This window comes from Salvelinus namaycush, chromosome 1 (genome assembly GCF_016432855.1).
Source record: "Salvelinus namaycush isolate Seneca chromosome 1, SaNama_1.0, whole genome shotgun sequence".
Classification (NCBI taxonomy): Eukaryota; Metazoa; Chordata; class Actinopteri; order Salmoniformes; family Salmonidae; genus Salvelinus; species Salvelinus namaycush.
The window spans coordinates 75,846,566-75,868,985 of NC_052307.1; the positions used below are offsets into that span (position 1 = coordinate 75,846,566).

The 22,420-nt window shown below is 45.4% G+C and overlaps 1 protein-coding gene across 2 annotated transcripts in view; it reads left to right on the plus strand.

Annotated features, from left to right (window-relative positions):
* Positions 1-22,420, plus strand: part of LOC120048882 (neogenin-like) — a 186,995-nt gene that overhangs the window by 70,315 nt on the left and 94,260 nt on the right. For both annotated transcript variants that reach the window (XM_038995191.1, XM_038995198.1), the window contains exon 2: positions 4,442-4,786. In XM_038995191.1, the coding sequence (XP_038851119.1) occupies positions 4,442-4,786 (345 nt within the window). The remainder of the gene's footprint in view (positions 1-4,441; positions 4,787-22,420) is intronic.

Consider the following 22,420-nt stretch of genomic DNA (forward strand, 5'->3'; position numbering starts at 1 on the left):
ATCTTTTTGCCAACGACAAGTTCAGTAGTGTGTGCAACTCTCTTCTCTTTTCCCAGGTATTCCTTTGGGATGCAGTTATGTAAGCCAAAGTTAAGTTTGCCTCGGGTTGTCAAAGATTGAGACTTTTCTCTTGTAGAAGTTTTGATGGTAGAGGTGCCTTTTTGTGTAGTTTCAAAAGTATTTTTTTGGCCTCGTTGTTGGCAGAGCTCTCCCTGGCTGAGAGGATTTTGTCCTCGAGACTCTTCTTCTTTCCCTACTTAACCCCACAGGGTCCTCCTCCCCTCCTACATCCAACTGCTTCTTAATCACTCTGTTCTCTGGCTGTAGACTGCGTGGCTTCCCTGGTTTTGTTGGACAAATAAGGTGTATATGTTATCACTAAAACATTCATCCACTCCATATTTATAGCACTGTTGCACTTTCAAAATGTAAAGCTGCTGTTGTATACTCTGCTATTCATTGGGAGATACAATTGGGCTTGTTTCATCTTTTATCTGTTGTGTTTGGATTTGTAATGTTGTTTCTCAAACATTTGCTCATTAACCTTTAATGATAACCAAAAAACACTGAAATTCTGGCTGCACTGTAAATAGGATTTTAAAGTTGGGGTTGAAAAAATGCTTACGGCTCAAGTCTATTCCGGTCTCATAGCTGTTTGTGCTGTGTTGTAATCCCTATGGGTCTCTATAAGGGTGTGCTGTAGACAGTTGTAAAATGTTGTTCACCCTGAGCACTGTGGTAATAGCAGTGAACATACCACACATTGTAAACCAAACAAATGGATGCTGATTCAGGATGTTTATAATGGGGGGGCTGATGGAATTCCAGGGTGCTAATGTGTAGCGAGCTAGCCACCGAGCAGGGCGCTATTGTGTAGCGAGCAGGGCGTTTTTGTGTAGCGAGCTAGCCACCGAGCAGGGCGCTATTGTGTAGCGAGCTAGCCACCGAGCAGGGCGCTATTGTGTAGCGAGCTAGCCACCGAGCAGGGCGCTATTGTGTAGCGAGCTAGCCACCGAGCAGGGCGCTATTGTGTAGCGAGCTAGCCACCGAGCAGGGCGCTATTGTGTAGGGAGCTAGCTACCGAGCAGGGCGCTATTGTGTAGGGAGCTAGCCACCGAGCAGGGCGCTATTGTGTAGCGAGCTAGCCACCGAGCAGGGCGCTATTGTGTAGCGAGCTAGCCACCGAGCAGGGCGCTATTGTGTAGCGAGCTAGCCACCGAGCAGGGCGCTATTGTGTAGCGAGCTAGCCACCGAGCAGGGCGCTATTGTGTAGCGAGCTAGCCACCGAGCAGGGCGCTATTGTGTAGCGAGCTAGCCACCGAGCAGGGCGCTATTGTGTAGCGAGCTAGCCACCGAGCAGGGCGCTATTGTGTAGTGAGCTAGCCACCGAGCAGTGATGAGGTTTGTGTCTGCTGTATTGCTCCAGCCTCTGCATCAGCAGAGTGTTGGCCACGAGATGAATGACCCTGGATTGAGTGTGTCAAAGGAAGAGAGGCAGCTGTGCTCCAGCCCCACTCCAGTCACTTTGCTCTGCTGACTAGGGATGTTGTGTGTCTGCGCTTTAAAGCATATGGTCAGCCAATTTGACACCATCGCCCTTAGAAAAAGCCTCGGCTGAGCCCTCTCTCTTCCACTGCTCCTGCTTGAAAGCTGCTAAAGGCGGTCATTTTGGCTCAAGCGGTGTGATTTGGACCCCCAGAGCCCAGCTTCCCCAACTGTTCCAACAGCAGCTGAAGACGGAGATGATTAAGCGTGTGATGGTGCTCGAGGCCTGCTGGAGAGGACAAGTCCCAATGCAGTAGCTCCACACAGGTCTCTCTCCATCTGTCTCACAAGCCTACATAGGAATACACAGCCTGCTGTTGTGCCACAGTCACAGGCCTGCCCATTACAGACACACGGGTCCATTAGACCTATTGATGTGGTGTGATCAACCTCTTGCTACAGTTTTAAGGAGCTTTTAAGACCACTGTCTCCATATATGTTATGATGGAACATGTGTAGCTCCTTTCAGGAAGTTTATTTTGCTTTCCATAGTTTCTCCCTAATGGTCTTTCTAAGCAAAGAGATCCTGTCTTAACACTTACAATAAATGGAAAAGAGAGACCAAGAGGGAAAGACCGAGCCAGTTTCATCTTATCTGTTGTCTGTAGCTTGTGAGGTGGGGAAGTTGCTATGTCTTGCTTGTCATGTTGCTCTGCGCGCTACGTGTTGCTCGCTCTGTCTGCGTGCCATGTGTTGCTCGTTCTGTCTGCGTGCTACGTGTTGCTCGTCCTATGTTGCTATGTGTGCCACGTGTTGCTCGCTCTGTCTGCGCGCCACGTGTTGCTCGCTCTGTCTGCGCGCCACGTGTTGCTCGCTCTGTCTGCGCGCCACGTGTTGCTCGCTCTGTCTGCGCGCCACGTGTTGCTCGCTCTGTCTGCGCGCCACGTGTTGCTCGCTCTGTCTGCGCGCCACGTGTTGCTCGCTCTGTCTGCGGGTTGCTCGTCCTGTTGCTTTGCGTGCTACGTGTTGCTCGGTCTGTCTGCGTGCTACGTGTTGCTTGTCCTAAGTTGCATTGGGTGCTGCGTGTTGCTTGTCCTGTCTGCGTGCTGCGTGTTGCTTGTCCTGTCTGCGTGCTACGTGTTGCTTGTCCTATGTTGCTCTGCGTGCTGCGTGTTGCTTGTACTATGTTGCTCTGGGTGCTGCGTGTTGCTTGTCATATGTTGCTCTGCATGTGTTCACTGCTCATTGTTAAAAAAAAACATTTACCCCTTTTTCTCCACAACTTCGTGATATCCAATTGGTAGTTAGTCTTGCGTCCTCCGAAACACGACCTGCCAAGCTGCACTGCTTCTTGCCGCAATGCTCGCTTAACCCGGTAGCCAGCCATACCAATGTTTTGGAGGAAACACTGTACCCCTGGCAACCGTGTCAGCGTGCATTGTGTCCGGCCTGCCACAGGAGTTGCTAGAGCGCGATGGGACAAACCCTCCCCTAACCCAGGCGATGCTGGGCCAAACCCTCCCCTAACCCAGGCGATGCTGGGACAAACCCTCCCCTAACCCAGGCGATGCTGGGCCAAACCCTCCCCTAACCCAGGCGATGCTGGGCCAAACCCTCCCCTAACCCAGGCGATGCTGGGCCAAACCCTCCCCTAGCCCAGGCGATGCTGGGCCAATTGTGCGCCGCCTCATGGGTCTCCCGGTCGCGGCCGGCTACAACACAGCCTGGGATCGAACCAGGATCTGTAGTGACGCAGCTAGCACTGCATCCTCACTGGTCATTGTTTGTCTGTACTGTTATTGTAACAGTTTTTAATAACCTGCCCAGGTACTTCTGTTGGAAATTATCCGGCTGGCTAAAACAGTCACTTTTACTGAAACGTTGATTTAATGTGCACTGTCCCTGTAAAAATAAACTCAATAAGTCAACAGAAGAAACTATTTTTTTAGTTTAGGGTTACCTGGCTGCAGTGAAGGGGACTGAGCGGTCATATTGCCTTTAATGAATACCATGTATAACTTCTCCATGGGAACGCGACGGGGAAACTGACGCTTTGAGATAGAGAAATTACCCCCAGAAGATAAATGGTAGAACTGATGCTGCGATCATGCCACAGACCTGGTAACTCCCTCTCTCGATTTTTCCCCATCTCCCTCTGTCTACCTCTCTCTCTCCCTCCTTTCCTCCTCTCCTGAGATGTCACCTCCTTGGAACGTAACGGGCATCATTTAAACTACATTTAACATGCAGCCACTTATTTTAATGCTTTTCGTTGCGTTATTAAAACTGGCTTCAGAATCCTATAATTATTCTGTTTCTCACCCCTGCAGAACTGGTAATTGAGGGTATTTATCTAAACAATACCACTGTGTGACTCTGGGTGAATGTCTGAATTATTTATGAGGGTAAATGCAGAGCAATTGTTGTCAGTGAGGTTTACCATTACACAGGGATAAATGGCTGGAAGAAAGCACCTTCCTTTCCCTTCTCATCAAGAACTTTTGTAGGGAGGGGACTTGGGAACGGGAGAAGATTTGTCTCTGCCTTGCCTCTTGCCAGTGAATTTTTGTGGGCTGGTTTTGGCTGTGGTTTGTTGTGAACTAGCAGGAAGATATTTTGTACTGAATTTGACATTGAATAGTTTGTCTTCAGATCAGTTTTGTACTGTCTGTTTTAAGCTTTAGTTATGAATATAGAATGTATGAGTCAGTAATTGTGTTTTGTGTTAGTCGTTGATGATTTTTGAAATGTGACTTAACGCATAGTGATTTGATTGTTCACCTGCCATTCCACTTCAGAGGTCACAGCCTGAATCTAAATGAAAATACCTGAGTTACTGTGCTAGGGACGATACTGTTTTGCTTCCTGTCAAAGGCTGTTCAAGTCAACAAGAACGTACTGCCATTGTTTAATTACAACTAACTAACTTCAACCCCTCTTCCTCTCTCCTCTCCAGGCACGGCGGCGCGGCCCTTCAGCCCCTTCTGGTTCTCGGTGGAGCCGTGGGACACACTGGCCGTGAGAGGCGCCCCAGCACTGCTCAACTGCTCAGCGCACAGCGGGGACCCTGCCTCGGAGCCCACTGCGCCCCAGGCCCGTGTGGAGTGGAAGAAGGATGGAACCTTCCTGAGCCTGGCGCCAGACGACGGGCGGCGGCGTGTTCTGCCTGACGGCTCGCTGCTCATATCTAGTGTGGTGCACTCCAAGCACAACAAGCCCGACGAGGGAACGTACCAGTGTGTGGCCACCATCGACAGCCTGGGAACCATCGCCAGCCGCACCGCCCGCCTCACCGTGGCAGGTAGGACCCATACACAGAACATATATAATACTGGGTTCTATTTCATTCTCTGGGTAAGACTGAGGAGGGAGTTGAAAGGTAGCAATAAATGATGTATGTCATGAGTGAGGAAGAGATTGAAGAAGAAAGAAAAGAGGGACTGGCATACAGTGTAAATTAAAGTGTGCACTAATTGATCCAGGCTGACCACATTACCGGTCCTAAGAACACAGCATGCACTGAGAAAAGGCCTCTGTTGTGAAACTCTGTTGTCCAACTGTGGTATTGGTGCTTATTTTCAGTATATGTTGCTGCACTGTCAAAAACATGAGGGGGGTCTGGTTGTGATGTCGCTGTGGGCTCTGCAAGCTGCAGGGCTGTACAATGTGACCTTGTTTCATTTGGGTGAGAGAGCCGAGCAGAGCAGCAGGGATTATTAGGTGTTTGAGCTGGGTCTTGCCCTGAAATTCAATTTGCAGGCGGAGGAGCGCAGGAATGCAATTATGTTCTCCCTCAGCCCTGTTATGTTGGAGAGGGGGGTGTGGACGACTGGAGAGGGCCTTCATCTTTGACTCCGCCAGAGTAGCCTTCTCAGGTGTGGGTGTGAAGTCACTCTCACTGTCTATCTCTGACTGCATGTGTTATCATAACCTTTGGAGCTAATGAGCTCGTCTTGTCAGTCGTTGAGGAGAGCGGACGACCATTGGCCCATAGAAAAATGGATGTACTGCAGCAGTGTTTCCTACCTGGCCTATCTACAGGGGGTACCTGGCCTATCTACAGGGGGTACCTGGCCTATCTACAGGGGGTACCTGGCCTATCTACAGGGGGTACCTGGCCTATCTACAGGGGGTACCTGGCCTATCTACAGGGGGTACCTGGCCTATCTACAGGGGGTACCTGGCCTATCTACAGGGGGTACCTGGCCTATCTACAGGGGGTACCTGGCCTATCTACAGGGGGTACCTGGCCTATCTACAGGGGGTACCTGGCCTATCTACAGGGGGTACCTGGCCTGTCTACAGGGGGTACCTGGCCTGTCTACAGGGGGTACCTGGCCTGTCTACAGGGGGTACTAGGACCCCTGGGGGTGTCTGGCCTAGCCTCAGGGGCTACTTCAGGGGTACTCCAGGCAGAGCAGAATTCAGTTGGTGCTACAGTAACCGAAAAAGATTGAACCACTGTACTACGTTACCCATCATTCCATTTCCTGTTTTATCACAGTGAAGACTGTTCTACCTAGTGACCTAGTCATCTATACTGCTGAAAAGAGGCTACCTGAAAGCATTCATTCCTTGATGGTTTTAGCCTATAGAATTAGCCGCTGTGATCCGATGACACATGCATGATATGTCATTGTCTTTAGGCCTTTCAATGTTAACACTGTGATGCGATGGGACACTGAATAGACGATGGCGTCAGACGACTTGACATTGTTTGCAGCCCGCGGGAGGTGTGTGTGTGTGCGTGTCCACAGCTATCCCTCACTCCACTCGATCACATGGACTGACCCGACACTATCATCATGGGAAATCTCCTGACCTATCAGGTCACACTGCCGCATCAAAATAGTCAACTTCAAGAGAGGACAAGCTTCATTGGCTGTGTGAGAGAGAGAGGTGCTGTGTGTGTCAGTTTGAATCTGTGTGTGTGTGTGAGAGTGCGCACGTCTGTGCATGTTCGTGTGTGTGTGTGTGGCTTCATGGTATCTAGTGGAGTCTGACTCTGTACAGCCGTCCATCATTCTGTGTCAGTGTGGTCAGTGCATGTTTTATGTAGACAGCAGCACTCTGAGGGAAAGGGCCTAGGATCAGGTCCTGCTATAAAATGATACAACCACAAAGTCAATGAGTTTCACCCGGGTCAACTGTTATGGGATTTAAATCCATTTTACAGAGGCATAGAGCTGGGCTACATCTCCTACATGTCCTTACAGAGGCATATAGCTGGGCTACATCTGCTACTTGTTCCTACAGAGGCATAGAGCTGGGCTACATCTCCTACTTGTCCTTACAGAGGCATATAGCTGGGCTACATCTGCTACTTGTCCCTACAGAGGCATAGAGCTGGGCTACATCTCCTACTTGTCCTTACAGAGGCATATAGCTGGGCTACATCTGCTACTTGTCCCTACAGAGGCATATAGCTGGGCTACATCTGCTACTTGTCCCTACAGAGGCATAGAGCTGGGCTACAACTCCTACTTGTCCTTACAGAGGCATAGAGCTGGGCTACATCTCCTACTTGTCCTTACAGAGGCATAGAGCTGGGCTACATCTCCTACTTGTCCTTACAGAGGCATAGAGCTGGGCTACATCTCCTACTTGTCCCTACAGAGGCATAGAGCTGGGCTACATCTCCTACTTGTCCTTACAGAGGCATAGAGCTGGGCTACATCTCCTACTTGTCCTTACAGAGGCATAGAGCTGGGCTACATCTCCTACTTGTCCTTACAGAGGCATAGAGCTGGGCTACATCTCCTACTTGTCCTTACAGAGGCATATAGCTGGGCTACATCTGCTACTTGTCCTTACAGAGGCATAGAGCTGGGCTACATCTCCTACTTGTCCTTACAGAGGCATAGAGCTGGGCTACATCTCCTACTTGTCCTTACAGAGGCATAGAGCTGGGCTACATCTGCTACTTGTCCTTACAGAGGCATAGAGCTGGGCTACATCTGCTACTTGTCCCACATACAGTGCCCGCTGTAAATATTAGGACAGATAAAGCATTTTGGGCTCTATACTCCAAAACTTTGTATTTGAAATCAATTACTATGAAGTTCAAGTGCAGAGTGTCAGCTTTAATTTGAGAGTATTTTCATCCATGTCAGGTGAACTGTTTAGAAATGACACTTTCCAACATTTTTAGGGATTCTAAAAGTATTGGGACAAATTCACTTATGTGTATTAAAGTAGTAAAAATGTAGTATTTGGTCCCATATTCATATCAGGCAATGACTACAGCAAGCTTGTGACTCTACACATTTGTTGGATCATTTGCTGTTTTTGGTTGTTTCAGATTATTTGGTGCCCAGTAGAAATTAATGGTAAATAAATGTATTGTCATTTTTTTATTGTAAATAAATTTAATTAATTGTAAATACATTAATGTGGATACTACCATGATTACGGATAATCCTGAATGAATCGTGAATAATGATGAGTGAGAAAGTTAGACGTACAAATATACCCCCAAGACATGCTACCCTCTCACCATTACAATAACAGGGGAGGTTAGCATTTTATATCATACCCCCAAGACATGCTACCCTCTCACCATTACAATAACAGGGGAGGTTAGCATTTTATATCATACCCCCAAAACATGCTACCCTCTCACCATTACAATATCATACCCCCAATACATGCTACCCTCTCACCATTACAATAACAGGGGAGGTTAGCATTTTATATCACACCCCCAATACATGCTACCCTCTCACCATTACAATAACAGGGGAGGTTAGCATTTTTGTGGGGTATGATATTTGTGCGTCTAACGTTCTCACTCATCATTATTATCTGTAATCGTGGTAGCATCCACATTTTTGGCTTGCATGCAGACACACACACATATCCTGCCCACGTCGCCCAAAGATCTGTCTCCAGCAGGCTGTCAGGTTGGCAATAAAAAGGTTAATTGCGATGTGGCGGGAGCAAGCCATTACAGTGGAGAATGGCCTGGAAATGGGGCCGTGGGTGCGACCTCTGAGATGTAATGGCGATAGCGGGCATGGCACGCTGACAAATGCAGGGAGTAATATCAGTGATTGATGGGAGGAAGGCATGTCATTCCCCTGATCCCTCTCTAGAGAAGTCTTTGCTTCAATACCCCACCCCCCTCAGCTGGCTGGCTGGCTGTCTGTCCGTCTTTACCTCCACCTCGCCTGTTTCTTTCCTCTCTCATCTCTCCCACTCTAGTTTAGGGCTGGGCGATATGGCCAAAATATATCACTGTATTAAAAAAAAAAGGATGGTATTTGACTTTGTTTTTGAATAATAAAAGTTGTACATTTTGCTTTGAGTAGTGGGCGACACTAGGGTGGCAACACATACATTCTAAGTGATTTCAATGAGTCTTTCTCCATTCTGATTGTTTTATACTGTTCAATTCAACCAAAAATCATTTTCAGTATTATCATACATTTCTGCATTTCCTGCACTCATTTGACACAACTTCTACACTGCCATGTAGGGCTGCACGATATGGGCAGACAAGGCATTATTTTTAACCAAATGTTGCAATTGCGATTTGACTTGCAATTTAGAGCTGAACTGTTGGAATCATGGAAATGGAATGATTATTCTAATTCTATAGTTAAAATATAATAGTGGGCACTTTTAACTAGTGTGGTTTGACATGAAAATTAAAAATGCCAGGGAGGAGTTATTGTCACAGGGTAGGAACCAAAGTGCTGATAAGTGTTCACTAGGGGGCTACATTGAATGTTTTCTCTTAGCTGCTTTAAGTAGCTAATATATTCTTTCTTTGCGTATTCCTCTTTTATTTAGAAGATACTGTTGCACAAACAACATGCTGATTTAGGTCTACACCATCACTGGTATTATCAGGCTGTATTGAAAATTACGTTTGCTCTGACTCAGTACATTTATTAGCTAGCTAGCATTAGCGGCTAACAAGATTTAGGCCCAACTTTTTAAGAAAAGACAAACTAGCTGTTTGCAGATGTAAGAAACACAAACTAATAGTGTAATTATAGAACGCTAGTGGATTTATATTTAAGAAGCAAAGTGAAAACAGCATCGTTTTCATCAACATTGTTGCATGTGCTGCATTGACCATGCAGACTGAACGCAAGTGTCTCTTGGTAGAGGAACCACACATGCTGTCCTTGAGGGTCTGTGTGGAAAGCTGCGTGGAGAGAGATGACTCTATTAAATCAAATCAAATGTTATTTGTCACAAGCGCCGAATACAACAGGTGTAGACCTTACAGTGAAATGCTTACTTCAAGCCCTTAACCAACAATAGTTTTAAGAAAAATACCCCCCCTCCCAAAAAATAAATAAAGTAACAAATAATTAAAGAGCAGTAGTAAAATAACAATAGAGAAGCTATATTCAGGGGGTACCAGTACAGAGTCAATGTGCGGGGGCACCGGTTACTCAAGGTAATTGAGGGAATATGTACATGTAGGTAGAGTTATTGAAGTGACTGTACATGGATAATAAACAGAGTAGCAGCAGTGTAAAGGGTTGGGGGGGGGGGCACAATGCAAGTAGGCTGGGTAGACATTTGATTAGATGTTCAGTAGTCTTATGGCTTTGGGGTAGAAATTGTTAGATGTCTCATGGACCTAGACTTGGCACTCCGGTACCGCTTAGCGAAGTAAACTATAAAAATGTACATTACACACAGCGTATCACATTTAACAAAGCAAAGTAAAAAATCTAAACCGATCTGTGCATCAATACTGGTATATCGTAAAAAATATGGTATGGTACGGTATATCACCCATCCCTACTCTAGTTTCACTCCCTCACACCATTCTGTCTCACTCCAGCCCTCACACCATTATGTCTCACTCTATCCTTCACACCATTATAGCTCTGTCTACACCTCACACCATTCTCTCTCACTCTACCCCTCACACCATTCTAGCTCTCGTTATCCCCATCCCTCTCCTCCACCATCCTTCTTGTTTTCCCATTCCCCCTGTTTTTAAAAAATATTTTTTTAATTGAACCTTTATTTAACTAGGCAAGTCAGTTGAGAACAAATTCTTATTTACATTGACGGCCGGTACAGTGGGTTAACTGCCTTGTTCAGGGGCAGAACAACATATTTTTACCTTGTCAGCTCGGGGATTCGATCCAGCAACCTTTCGGTTACTGGCCCAACGCTCTAACCACTAGGCTGCCTGCCGCTCCTGTTCTCCCCTCTATCTCTCTCTGTTTCTTCCTGTGTGTGTGAGGGGATAGAAGTCATAGCCACATACACAGATGGGGGTGGATTATAGCGTCCCTTGGCTAGGCAGCGTCATGTATTCCACCTACAAGAGAGGGAGACAGAGGGGAGGGACATAGGAGAGGGAGAGGGAGGGGAGAGGCAATGGGGCGGATTGCGAGACTCCAGTAATGAGAATCACTTCTCGCCCTGCCTAGTCTGCTCCCACACGTCCTCCCTGCTCTCCACCACAACGCTAGACTCTCTTTGAACTCATCCGCTTGAGACGGCTTTAGGTGAGCCGCAACCCACCACAGCACAACGGGGGAACCCCGAAAGGAGACCTAATCTCAATCTCTCTGTCCCGCTCCACCTTCCCTCTGTTGATTATTATTATTTTCTTTTATACCCCTTCTTGGTCGTCCCAGACAATTGAACGATCACTCTTAGTTACTGTCACTACTCAAGCATGAGATTATAGTCAGGGACAGTCAGAGCCACTTGTCAGTGTTGTTCAACATCCTCCCTGCCTTAGAGATGGTTACCACCCCCTACAGGAGTAGAAGCTGTAAGGTATAAAAACACTCCTGTGTTATTTCTGTCATGTTTATTACACATTTAGTGAGCTCGCAGGTTTCAATAGATTTTGGAACATTTTTAAGGATTTAGGGGGGTCTTGTGCAGATTCTTTGCCTCGTGAGATCCTTGAATCTTTTTTCTGTATTTCTTTTAATCCCTTGTCTGTCCCTGGGAGGTGGCACTTCCAAAATGGTGGCCAACCGAGGTAATACTTCTATTGCTGGAAGCTTCTTTAGTGTTCAACTAGGACAGGCAATTATACACACACACAAACACCTCCCTCTCCTCTCATACCAGTGACCTGCCATCTCATAGGGGTCTGAGCTATTCCCTGAGCTGTCTGCATCCCTCCCTCTCAATCAATCAGCTTTTCCTCTCTCTCTACCTCTCTCTCTCTCTCTACCTCTCTCTCTCTCTCTCTCTCTCTCTCTCTCTCTCTCTCTACCTCTCTCTCTCTCTACCTCTCTCTCTCTCTACCTCTCTCTCTCTCTCTACCTCTCTCTCTACCTCTCTCTCTCTCTCTACCTCTCTCTCTCTCTCTACCTCTCTCTCTCTCTCTACCTCTCTCTCTCTCTCTACCTCTCTCTCTCTCTCTACCTCTCTCTCTCTCTCTACCTCTCTCTCTCTCTACCTCTCTCTCTCTCTACCTCTCTCTCTCTCTCTCTCTCTCTCTCTCTCTCTCTCTCTCTCTCTCTCTCTCTCTCTACCTCTCTCTCTCTCTACCTCTCTCTCTCTCTCTCTCTCTCTCTACCTCTCTCTCTACCTCTCTCTCTCTCTCTCTACCTTTTCACTCACTCATTTTGGGAGCAACACATCGTAGCTGCCTCACACAGCCCCATTTCACAGTTCCACAGAGACTGTCCCCAAGTCGTCAAACACAACACAATAAACAAACAGCGGTGTATCCTCCCAATCACTACTGCAGCCCCCAGTGAAACGCACCAGCCGTGTCATCTATTCAGTTTCCCTCTAGTTGTAATCAAGTCACTAAGGATTCAGAATATGAACCACCACAGAAATCCCTCCTCCTTAAAGATGCTCTATGCAGAAATCACTCCATTTCCTGGTTGCTAAAATTCTAATAGTTTGGGTAATTTCAGTTTGTTAATAAACAAGCATTCATTGTGTAGTCATTGTACCATCTAAACCTCTGTGAAGTATATTTTTCATAACCAAATATATTGTATTTTCAGCTGTTTGAAACTGGTGTACAAAACCGAATGTAAAAGATGTAAAAACGAAACTTTAGAATGGGAAGCATAGAAATAGCACACACAGAACACATCTACCGCTTCTTAGACTTGCTTTCAACTGGAATGAAAGATCTATAACTCACATTTCTATGTGAATTTGGTCATGTCGCCCGAAAAGTTCCACATTGTAGCTTTAATGATTGCTCTCATGCTGCCGCTGGTTGCTTGGACTGAGGCCGAGGTCGTCGTCATGACAAATGGCTCCGACCTGGAAACCAGTTCAGGGTCACATCAACCTTTATATTACACCAATTCTCCTCTGTCACTGATGAGCTAGTGTACCAGAGTTAGTGTTAGATATGAATTCAGAGAAGGACAGGACAGACGGCGGTAGAGCGAGAGACCTGGAGACAGACAGACATGGAAGAAGGAAGAGGTGGGAGGAAGTTTCAGGACTGGATTTATTCAGTATGGACATGACAGCCTCCATTTTCTTTCCATCCACTGACTGATTGGGTCCACTGGCCCTGTGGAGTGGCTGACTGAGTTACCGCTGTATCTCTGCTGTCCAGACACCAGGCACAATTACACTGCCTGTGTGTGTGTGTGTGTGTGTGTGCGCACAAGCGCACAAGCACACACATGCTTGTCTGTGTTGGTGTAGGCGTGCCTCTTGTCTGTGTTGGTGTAGGCGTGCTGCTTGTCTGTGTTGGTGTAGGCGTGCTGCTTGTCTGTGTTGGTGTAGGTGTGCTGCTTGTCTGTGTTGGTGTAGGCGGGCTGCTTGTCTGTGTTGGTGTAGGCGGGCTGCTTGTCTGTGTTGGTGTAGGTGTGCTACTTGTCTGTGTTGGTGTAGGCGTGCTGCTTGTCTGTGTTGGTGTAGGCGTGCTCTGTATCTCTGTCTAGAAAGGAGGTGCATTTTGGTTCACCTGCTCAGACTTCATTTTAATCTGCACACATTATGTAGTCTGAAAAACAACGCTGAATGTCTGCTATCAGCACTCTGTAACGCTAAGGCCTAACATGGGCATTTCAACGCTGCTAATGTATTCATGCTAATTCAATGCATGTTGTCATGAGAGATGCATGTGACCCATTAATTTAACATAGAGCTCCACAGCTTGGTCTTGTATGTGGATGTAGGTGGTAAGTGACATCTTAAAACAACGCCTGTTCTGTATTTACGTGCTGGACTGTCTGTTATTGTCACTGTTAAAATCGTGTATGTGGTCAGAGGGCAGGTTGCCACAGCAACCTAACTGACAGCATTATGTCTGCTGAACCTGCACTGGGGACTTAGGGGGCAACCCTGAAACAAACACTGCTGGTTACAACAAGTGTGCCTATCAAACACTGGTGATCCTTCACTACCAATGTTATTGTACTGAAAGGTTAAGATGGACTTTATACAGCTTTAGATGCAGATAGCAAATATGCCTGTCTAGTTTGTCAACTTGAAAACAGCCTACACAAGATTATCAGGCAACACTGAGGAAGTCCATAAACGTTTGAAGATGGTGTCATGACGTGCAATTGAAATATTCTCTCTTCAACTCCATTTGTTTGAGAACACTTGTATCTCCATTGTTACATGAAAATAACCCAAATTGACGTGAACCCCTGAGCGTCTCACCGTTAAACCAGCCCACATAATTCGGGAGCCATTCTGCAGCCGAAGAGAAGCCAGAGACTGTTTGGACTGCGATTGCGCATAATGATTTGCTAGAACTCCCCTGACTCCTGTGTGTGTTTTCCCCTCCCATTCGATGCTCAGTGAGCTAAGTAATGCATTCATTCCCACTGTATGAGAGGCAGCAGCACATCAATGAAGACGTGTGTGACTCAAGGCCGTTGGAAACACGGAAGCATTTTATTTTCCCCTTACCCCTCCTCGCTTTGACTGTTGACATGAAGGTGGGAATTTGATTATCCCGATTTCCGTGCCGACTGTTGACATGTTAATCGACACAGTTGGAGTGACAGTTGGGAATAGCTCTGCCTTGGTTGACGATGCATATCTTGCGTTGTTATTTATCACCATTCAAGTCAGTGGTGCCTCGCTTTGTTAATGAAAGGACATTGCACGTAGACACACTGTACATTCTATTCCCATGAATCACTATTTGTATTTTTTGGCCCTTTTGTGTTTGAATGACTCCAGATCGGCTTTCAGAGTTACAACAACTTTTGACTGGTATGTCTAAGACTGTCCAACCCGACGGCGTAACCAAAGTCTCTTTCTCACGCAGGAAATCTATCAAAACCATCTGTTTTTTGAACACATTAAGATGGTTGGCCACGATGAGTCTAATGATTTATTCCTTAATGTCTGCAGGAGACCAAAGTGCGCATGACGCACAAACAGCAATGCTTTTCTTTAAGTGTTTCCCGCCACTCATCCGTTGTTAGACAAACCGTCTCCCAGGGTTCCTTTGAAGCTCCCGTCGCTATGCCAGCTGACGATACGTGCCGAACTTCCAAAAGCGGATTTTCAAAGCGACAAGCAGAAAAAGGCATTACTCACCCAGCACAGCTCCAGTAGACTGTGATTAAACCACGTTGAGCTTGGAACTATTTTGGTAGTCTGATTAGGTAGTTGAGTAGGGAGGAGTGTTAAGGATGGACCCCACATTCAGTGCATTCGGAAAGTAGTCAGAGCCCTTGACTTTTTCCACATTTTAAAATGTAATTGTTTCCCCCCTCATCAATCTACACACAATGATCCATAATGACACTGTTTGTTTAGTGAAAAGGAAATATAAAATGTACATAACTATTCAGACCCTTTACTCAGTACTTTGTTGAAGTATTTTTGGCAGCGATTACAGCCTCGAGTCTTATTGGGTATGACTCTACAAGCTTGGCACACCTGTATTTGGAGAGAGTCTCCCATTCTTCTCTGCAGATTCTCTCAAGCGCTGTCAGATTGGATGGGGTGCGTCGCTGCACAGCTATTTTCAGGTCTCTCCAGAGATGTTCAAGTCCGGGTTCTGGCTGGGCCACTCAAGGACATTGAGACTTGTCCCGAAACCACTCCTGCATTGTCTTGGCTGTGTGCTTAGGGTTGTTGTCCAGTTGGAAGGTGAACTGTCGCCCCAGTCTGAGGTCCTGAGCGCTCTGGAGCAGGTTTTCATCAAGGATCTCTGTACTTCACGCCGTTCATCTTTCCCTCGATTCTGACAAGTCTCCCTGCTGCTGAAAAACATTCCCACAGCATAATGCTGCCACCACCATGCTTCACCGTAAGGATAGGGCCAGGTTTCCTCCAGACGTGACGTGTGTCTTTCAGGCCAAAGAGTTCGATCTTGCTTTCATCAGACCAGAGAATCTTGTTTCCCATGGTCTGTCCTTTAGGTGCCTTTTGGCAAACTCCAAGCGGGCTGTCATGCCTTTTTGTTGAGTGGCTTGTGTCTTGCCACTCTACCATAAAGGCCTGATTGGTGGAGTGCTGCAGAGATGGTTGTCCTTCTGGAAGGTTCTCCCATGTTCACAGAGGACCTCAGGAGCTCTGTCAGTGACAATCGGGTTCTTGGTCACCTCCCTGACCAAGGCCATTCTCCCCCGATTGCTCAGTTTGGCCGGGCGGCCAGCTCTAGGAAGAGTCTTGGTGATTCCATACTTCTTCCATTTTTAGAATGATGGAGGCCACTGTGTTCTTGGGGACCTTCAACGTTGCAGACATTTTTTGGTAGCATTCCCCAGATTTGTGCCTCGACACAATCCTGCCATGGTGCTCTACGGACAATTCCTTCAACCTCATGGCTTGGATTTTGCTCTGACATGCACTGCCAACTGTTGGACCTTATATAGACAGCTGTGTGCTTTTCCAAATCATGTCCAATCAATTGAATTTACCACAGGTGGACTCCAAGTTGGATAAACATCTCAAGGATGATCAATGGAAATAGGATGCACCTGAGCTCAATTGCGAGTCTCATAGCAAAGGGTCTGAATAGTTAAAGTACCAGTCCAAAGTTTGGAAACCTACTCATTCCAGGGTTTTTCATTATTTTTTATATTTTCTACATATTAGAATATTAATGAAGACATCAAAACTATGAAATAACACATGGAATCATGTAGTAACCAAAAAAAGTGTTAAATCTATTTTATAATTTGAGATTCTTCAAAGTAGCCACACTTTGCCTTGATGACAGCTTTGCACACTCTTGGCATTCTCTCAACCAGCTTCACCTAGAATGCTTTTCCAACAGTCTTGAAGGAGTTCCCACATATGCTGAGCGCTTGTTGGCTGCTTCTCCTTCACTCTGTGGTCCAACTCATCCTAAACCATCTCAATTGGGTTGAGGTCGGGTGATTGTGGAGGCCAGGTCATCTGATGCAGCACTCCATCACTCTGCATCTTGGTCAAATAGCCCTTACACAGCCTGGATGTGTGTTGGGTCATTGTCCTGTTTTAAAAACAAATGATAGTCCCACTAAGGGCAAACCAGATGGGATGGCGTATCGATGAATTCATAAAAAATAAAATGCTGAAATGTCTCTAGTCAATAAGTATTCAACCCCTTTGTTATGGCAAGCCTAAATAAGTTCAGGAGTAAAAATGTGCTTAAGTCACATACGTTGTATGTATTTAGTATTTAACCATTTTTGAATGCTTACCTCATCTCTGTACCACACACACAATTATCTGGGTCCCTCAGTTGAGCAGTACATTTCAAACACAGATTCAACCAAAAGACCAGGGAGGATTTCCAATTTCCAAGGAAACTGCTAAGGGATATCGCTGAGGCCAATGGTGACGTTAAAACAGTTAGTTTAATGGCTGTGATGGAACTGAGGATGGTTCGATAACATTGTAGTTACTCGACACTACTAACCTAAATGGGAGTGAAAAGGAAGCCTGTACAGAATAAAAATATATTACAAAACATGCATCCTGTCAGCAACAAGCTTTTTGTCCTGAGGTTTGGTGCAAATACAACTCATTACGGAGTACCACTTTCCGTAATTTCAAGCATAGTAGTGGCTGCATCATGTTATGCTTGTAAGGACTGGCAAGTTTTCCAAGATTAAAAATAAATGGAATTGAGCTAAGCACAGGCAAAATCCTAGAGGATAAACTGGTTGTCTGCTTTCCACCAGACAGTGGGAGATTTAATTCACCTGTCAGCAGGACAACAACCTAAAACACAAGGCCAGATCTACACTGGAGTTGCTTACCAAGAAGACTGTGGATGTTCCTGAGTAGCTCAGCTATGGCAAGACCTGAAAAATGGCTGTCTAGTAATGATCAACAACCAATTTGACAGAGCTTGAAGAGTTTAAGACAAAATGGGCAAATATTGCACAATCCAGGTGTGGAAAGCTCTGAGACTTACTCAGACTCACTGCTGTAATCTCTGCCAAAGGTGCTTCTACAAAGTATTGACTCAGGGGTGTAAATACTTATGTAAATATGGATTTCTGTATTTAATTTTGAATGAATTTGCAAAAATATCTAAACTTGTTTTCACTGTCATTATGGGGCATTGGATGAGATTAATTTAATCCATTTTGAATTCAGGCTGTAACACAACAAACTGTGAAATAAGTCAAGGGGTATGAATATTTTCTGAAGGCCCTATTAGCAGGATGAACATGGTAAAGCTCTGTGTAGGCTGGCAGCAAGGGGCTGAGTTGATCATCTACCTGAGGGAATGAACACTGCGTCATTCACGGTCAGATACATAATCAGAGAGACTGGAGAGTGGTCTGAAATAGTTATTTTTGCTCACTCTCTCTTCATTCTCTCTCTGTTACCGCCATCTCCATTTGCATAAGATATTTTGACCAACTTCACTTCTGGGTGCTTTGTTTACGTTCCCCCTCCTCGTTGATATTCAGCACCCGGCTCCTCTGAGCGGTGTGCATAGGCTAGGAGGACAGCGTATGGTTATTAGTGAGGTTGTAGGTTGACTTAAAATGGATATATCTGCGAGGCGGGTGGGTTTAAGGTCATAAAATATTGTGGATGAAGGGCAGGTGGGTGGCAGTCGGGTTGACTAAAGAGCAAACAAAACATGAGAGAAATCAAAATATCATTTTTGTGCAATTGAGATCTATAGGTTACATGGATGCGTTTCTTTAATTATTTTTAGGCTATCTGGTGTCGTGTCTTTGGCTATGCCGGATTAAGTGATATGACATGCTATTCTATAAAATAATTTCTCTGTAATTAATATTACCTGATTTGAGATAATCATGTAAATGTAATTAACTAGAAAGTCGGGGCACCACGAAATATTATTTATAGAGCAGTTATCTTCCGAATAAACTCTTAAAGACCTAGTAATATTTTACATCAATAGCAGTCAATATTAATCGTCACCTTATTTCAGTCTCACCTGAAAGTTGTAAATTCTTGGTTATCTTCACGAACCCTGGCTAACAAGTTGAATCAGCAATACAAAATTGGGTGTAATTATTTATTTACTAAATACCTAACTAATCACACAGAATTACATATACACAGAATTAATCATATCTTGATTACAAATTATGTCATAAAGGAAAACGTCCCTAGTGGACGGAACAGATATGACAGCTGGTTACACAAAGAAAAGGGGGCTGGGTTTGAGTGAAAGAGCGGGAAGACTGAAGAACAAAGGGAGAAGCCATGTCTCTATCGGGCCGTAGGCAGCTACTCTATCGTGAATACAGAATCTTATGCATTCTAAATTACCGCCCATTTGGAAAAGGAAAATGCAATAAATATTTACTCTGAGCTGAGCTTCAATAGGTTGGTGGTAGATGGGAGGCCGAGTTGCCCAAGAGTTCTTCCATCCTTTGAAGAGCGTCTCTGGTGGTAAACTGTACCCGTTTTAGTAACGTCGTTGTGTGGTAGACGGTATACTCTCTATCCTTTCCCAGTCCACGCTTGGCGGCTGGAGTGACTCAAAGTTCATACCCCGTTGCCATGCTTATATGCTCTTGCTATATTCTGGCTGGTATTGTCGAAATTCATCATATTCGACGTGTCAATCGTCCTCTTCACGTGGGAATTCAATGCTAATTTCGTTAGGTAGCTGAGATTGGCTTTGTCCTTCTAACGTCAAGGCCATCGCCTTAATATCCCCGGAACAGGAAATTATATTGTTGTTGAGGTTTTATATAGGAAGGGAGAGGAGGGTGTGTTCCATAGTTTATAACCAATGTTTCTTCACGTGGGCGGGCCACTGAGTCAGGCCTAATTCACTCATGAAAACCCAATTCTCACATGTTAGAAGCTAAATTCACATTTCATCCCCTCAAAAATAATTTCATATTCAAACATTTAAATTGCACAACAATTCCATGTGAATCTGATAACTACAATGTGTAGACTTTCCACTGTACAGTTTGTCATCCTATCATTGATGAGAATGTATCAGATGACAACCGAACTGACATCATATTCATTAAGTACCAATGCATATGTTCAACTGGTTGGATTACCAAAATATGGTTAATTTCCCCCCACATTCTGATGTTCCCACATCAGTAGGGTAGAGAGAGGGGAAAAAGGGGGGAGAGGGATTTATGGCTGTCATAAACCTAGCACCAGGCCAGCGTCATGACACTGGCATTAGTGTATAAGCCTAACTTTACTTTTGCCAAATAGCCTACATGCCAATCGCCTGTAAAACGGGCAGAAAAAGTTCACATTGATCCAAAAAGGACAATGTCAGAGTTTAATTCAATAAGAGAAAAGCTGAAAATCAATTGAAGGGAGGGTCAGAGAAGTCATGTTTGGGAAAGATGTGGTGAAGTGAGGCGCTATACACATTTGTGTCACAAGATGTGGACTTCAAATAGGCCTATGGCGCGTCAAGGGAACTGTAGCCTACTGTTCAGATGGGTTAAATGGAAACTGAAATCTGGAGACTGACTGTAGGTCTATAACCTCTGTCTTAATATTAACTCCTGCAGAATGAAGCATTTCTTGCAGTAAAATTATACACCAAATGTACATTTTGACTCGGGAACAGTAGTGGAGAGAAATGATTTATTTCCGCAGCTTGAGAGAATGTGCAGTTAGGGGACCGTCTGTAAAGGTACTATCTTTATCAGCATCATAAAAGCTGTTAGTATTTAAACAACATAAAATATGCATCCAAGCCAAACTGGAATCTTATCACAAACGTTGCGTCGTTTTCACAACTTTCTATTTCCTTACAACTAATTAAACCGATGTCATTTGGACATTTTGCACACAATCAAAAACATATATTCTTTTGTTATTGCATTTTCTCCTTGGTCGCTAAACGTCTTTGCTCCCCAAAAGAAGCAGAGATGACCGATGCAACTTTACTGACATCAACTTGATTGAAGCATTCATTCTATCATTTATGACATTCTGGTGAGGAAGGGTTTATGGCAGATGAGAAGCTGCATGTATCTAATTACAAAAGTTGACTAACAAATAGCCTTACAAAATGTTTGGAAATTATAAGCAAAAGCACATCTAAATCAGGCCCCAAAACACTGCACTCCCTGTCAAAAAAAATGATTTGGCTGTCTGACTGTAGCCTGCATTTTCTATATTAGTGGGTTAGGGTCGACTGCGGGCCTCAGATTTTCACTATCACATATAGCCCGGCGGTTGCTGATGTGTTACCAGTTGTGGTCGGGTGAACAAACGGCTGACCCTACCACTAATGGGTATACCTATGAGGTTACGGCTGTATCTACCCCTCCATCTCTGTTAGAGTATACCTATGAGGTTACACCTGTACCTACCCCTCCATCCCCTCTAATGGGTATACCTATGAGGTTACGGCTGTATCTACCCCTCCATCTCTGTAAGAGTATACCTAGGAGGTTACGGCTGTACCTACCCCTCCATCTCTGTAAGGGTATACCTAGGAGGTTACGGCTGTACCTACCCCTCCATCTCTGTAAGGGTATACCTATGAGGTTACGGCTGTATCTACCCCTCCATCTCTGTTAGAGTATACCTATGAGGTTACACCTGTACCTACCCCTCCATCCCCTCTAATGGGTATACCTATGAGGTTACGGCTGTATCTACCCCTCCATCTCTGTAAGGGTATACCTAGGAGGTTACGGCTGTACCTACCCCTCCATCTCTGTAAGAGTATACCTATGAGGTTACGCCTGTACCTACCCCTCCATCCCCTCTAATGGGTATACCTATGAGGTTACGGCTGTATCTACCCCTCCATCTCTGTAAGGGTATACCTAGGAGGTTACGGCTGTATCTACCCCTCCATCTCTGTAAGAGTATACCTAGGAGGTTACGGCTGTACCTACCTCTCCATCCCCTCTCTGAGTATACCTAGGAGGTTACGGCTGTACCTACTCCTCCATCTCTGCAAGAGTATACCTAGGAGGTTACGGCTGTATCTACCGCTCCACCCCCTCCATGTGCCCCTTTGATCTCCCTGCGGTCAACCTGCACACTATCGCACGTGAGGCGCCGCTGGGTTTTCATATCAGAACTTGCCCCTTTATCAAAGCCAACTTGGGGCTTTTGAACTCTGAAAAGAGACTTCAGTATTAAAAAAAAAAGAGTGTTAAGCCTGCCTGGGCCCGAGGGAAACCTCTTCAAACACACCTATATTTTATCAGACGACAGACTGGAGAGGGAAAGTAAACATTTTTTTCCTTTTTCTTTTGATCAACACACTTGAACAGACGAGCTGAGTGTGAGGGGAGCTAGTTCTGACACCTGCACCAAGTCATGTTTAAAATGTCCACCTCAATCTGTGGGTACATTTACATCCACCTGCCTCTACCATCGACGGCTTTGTCCTTGTCTGTCTGTAATTTTGTGATGTCATGATTGGAAGATTAGATAGTCATGTGTATGTTTTGGGGGAGCCCCCCCCGTGTGTTACATTGTAGACTCCAGATAGAGACTTGCCTATGGACCGACAGCCCATTGAAGTGGTACATGAAAGCGTGCTTGTGTTTCTCTTCCTCTTAAATGTAGTGTTAGTGTGTCCCCATAGACGTGGTATTTCAGGGCCTGT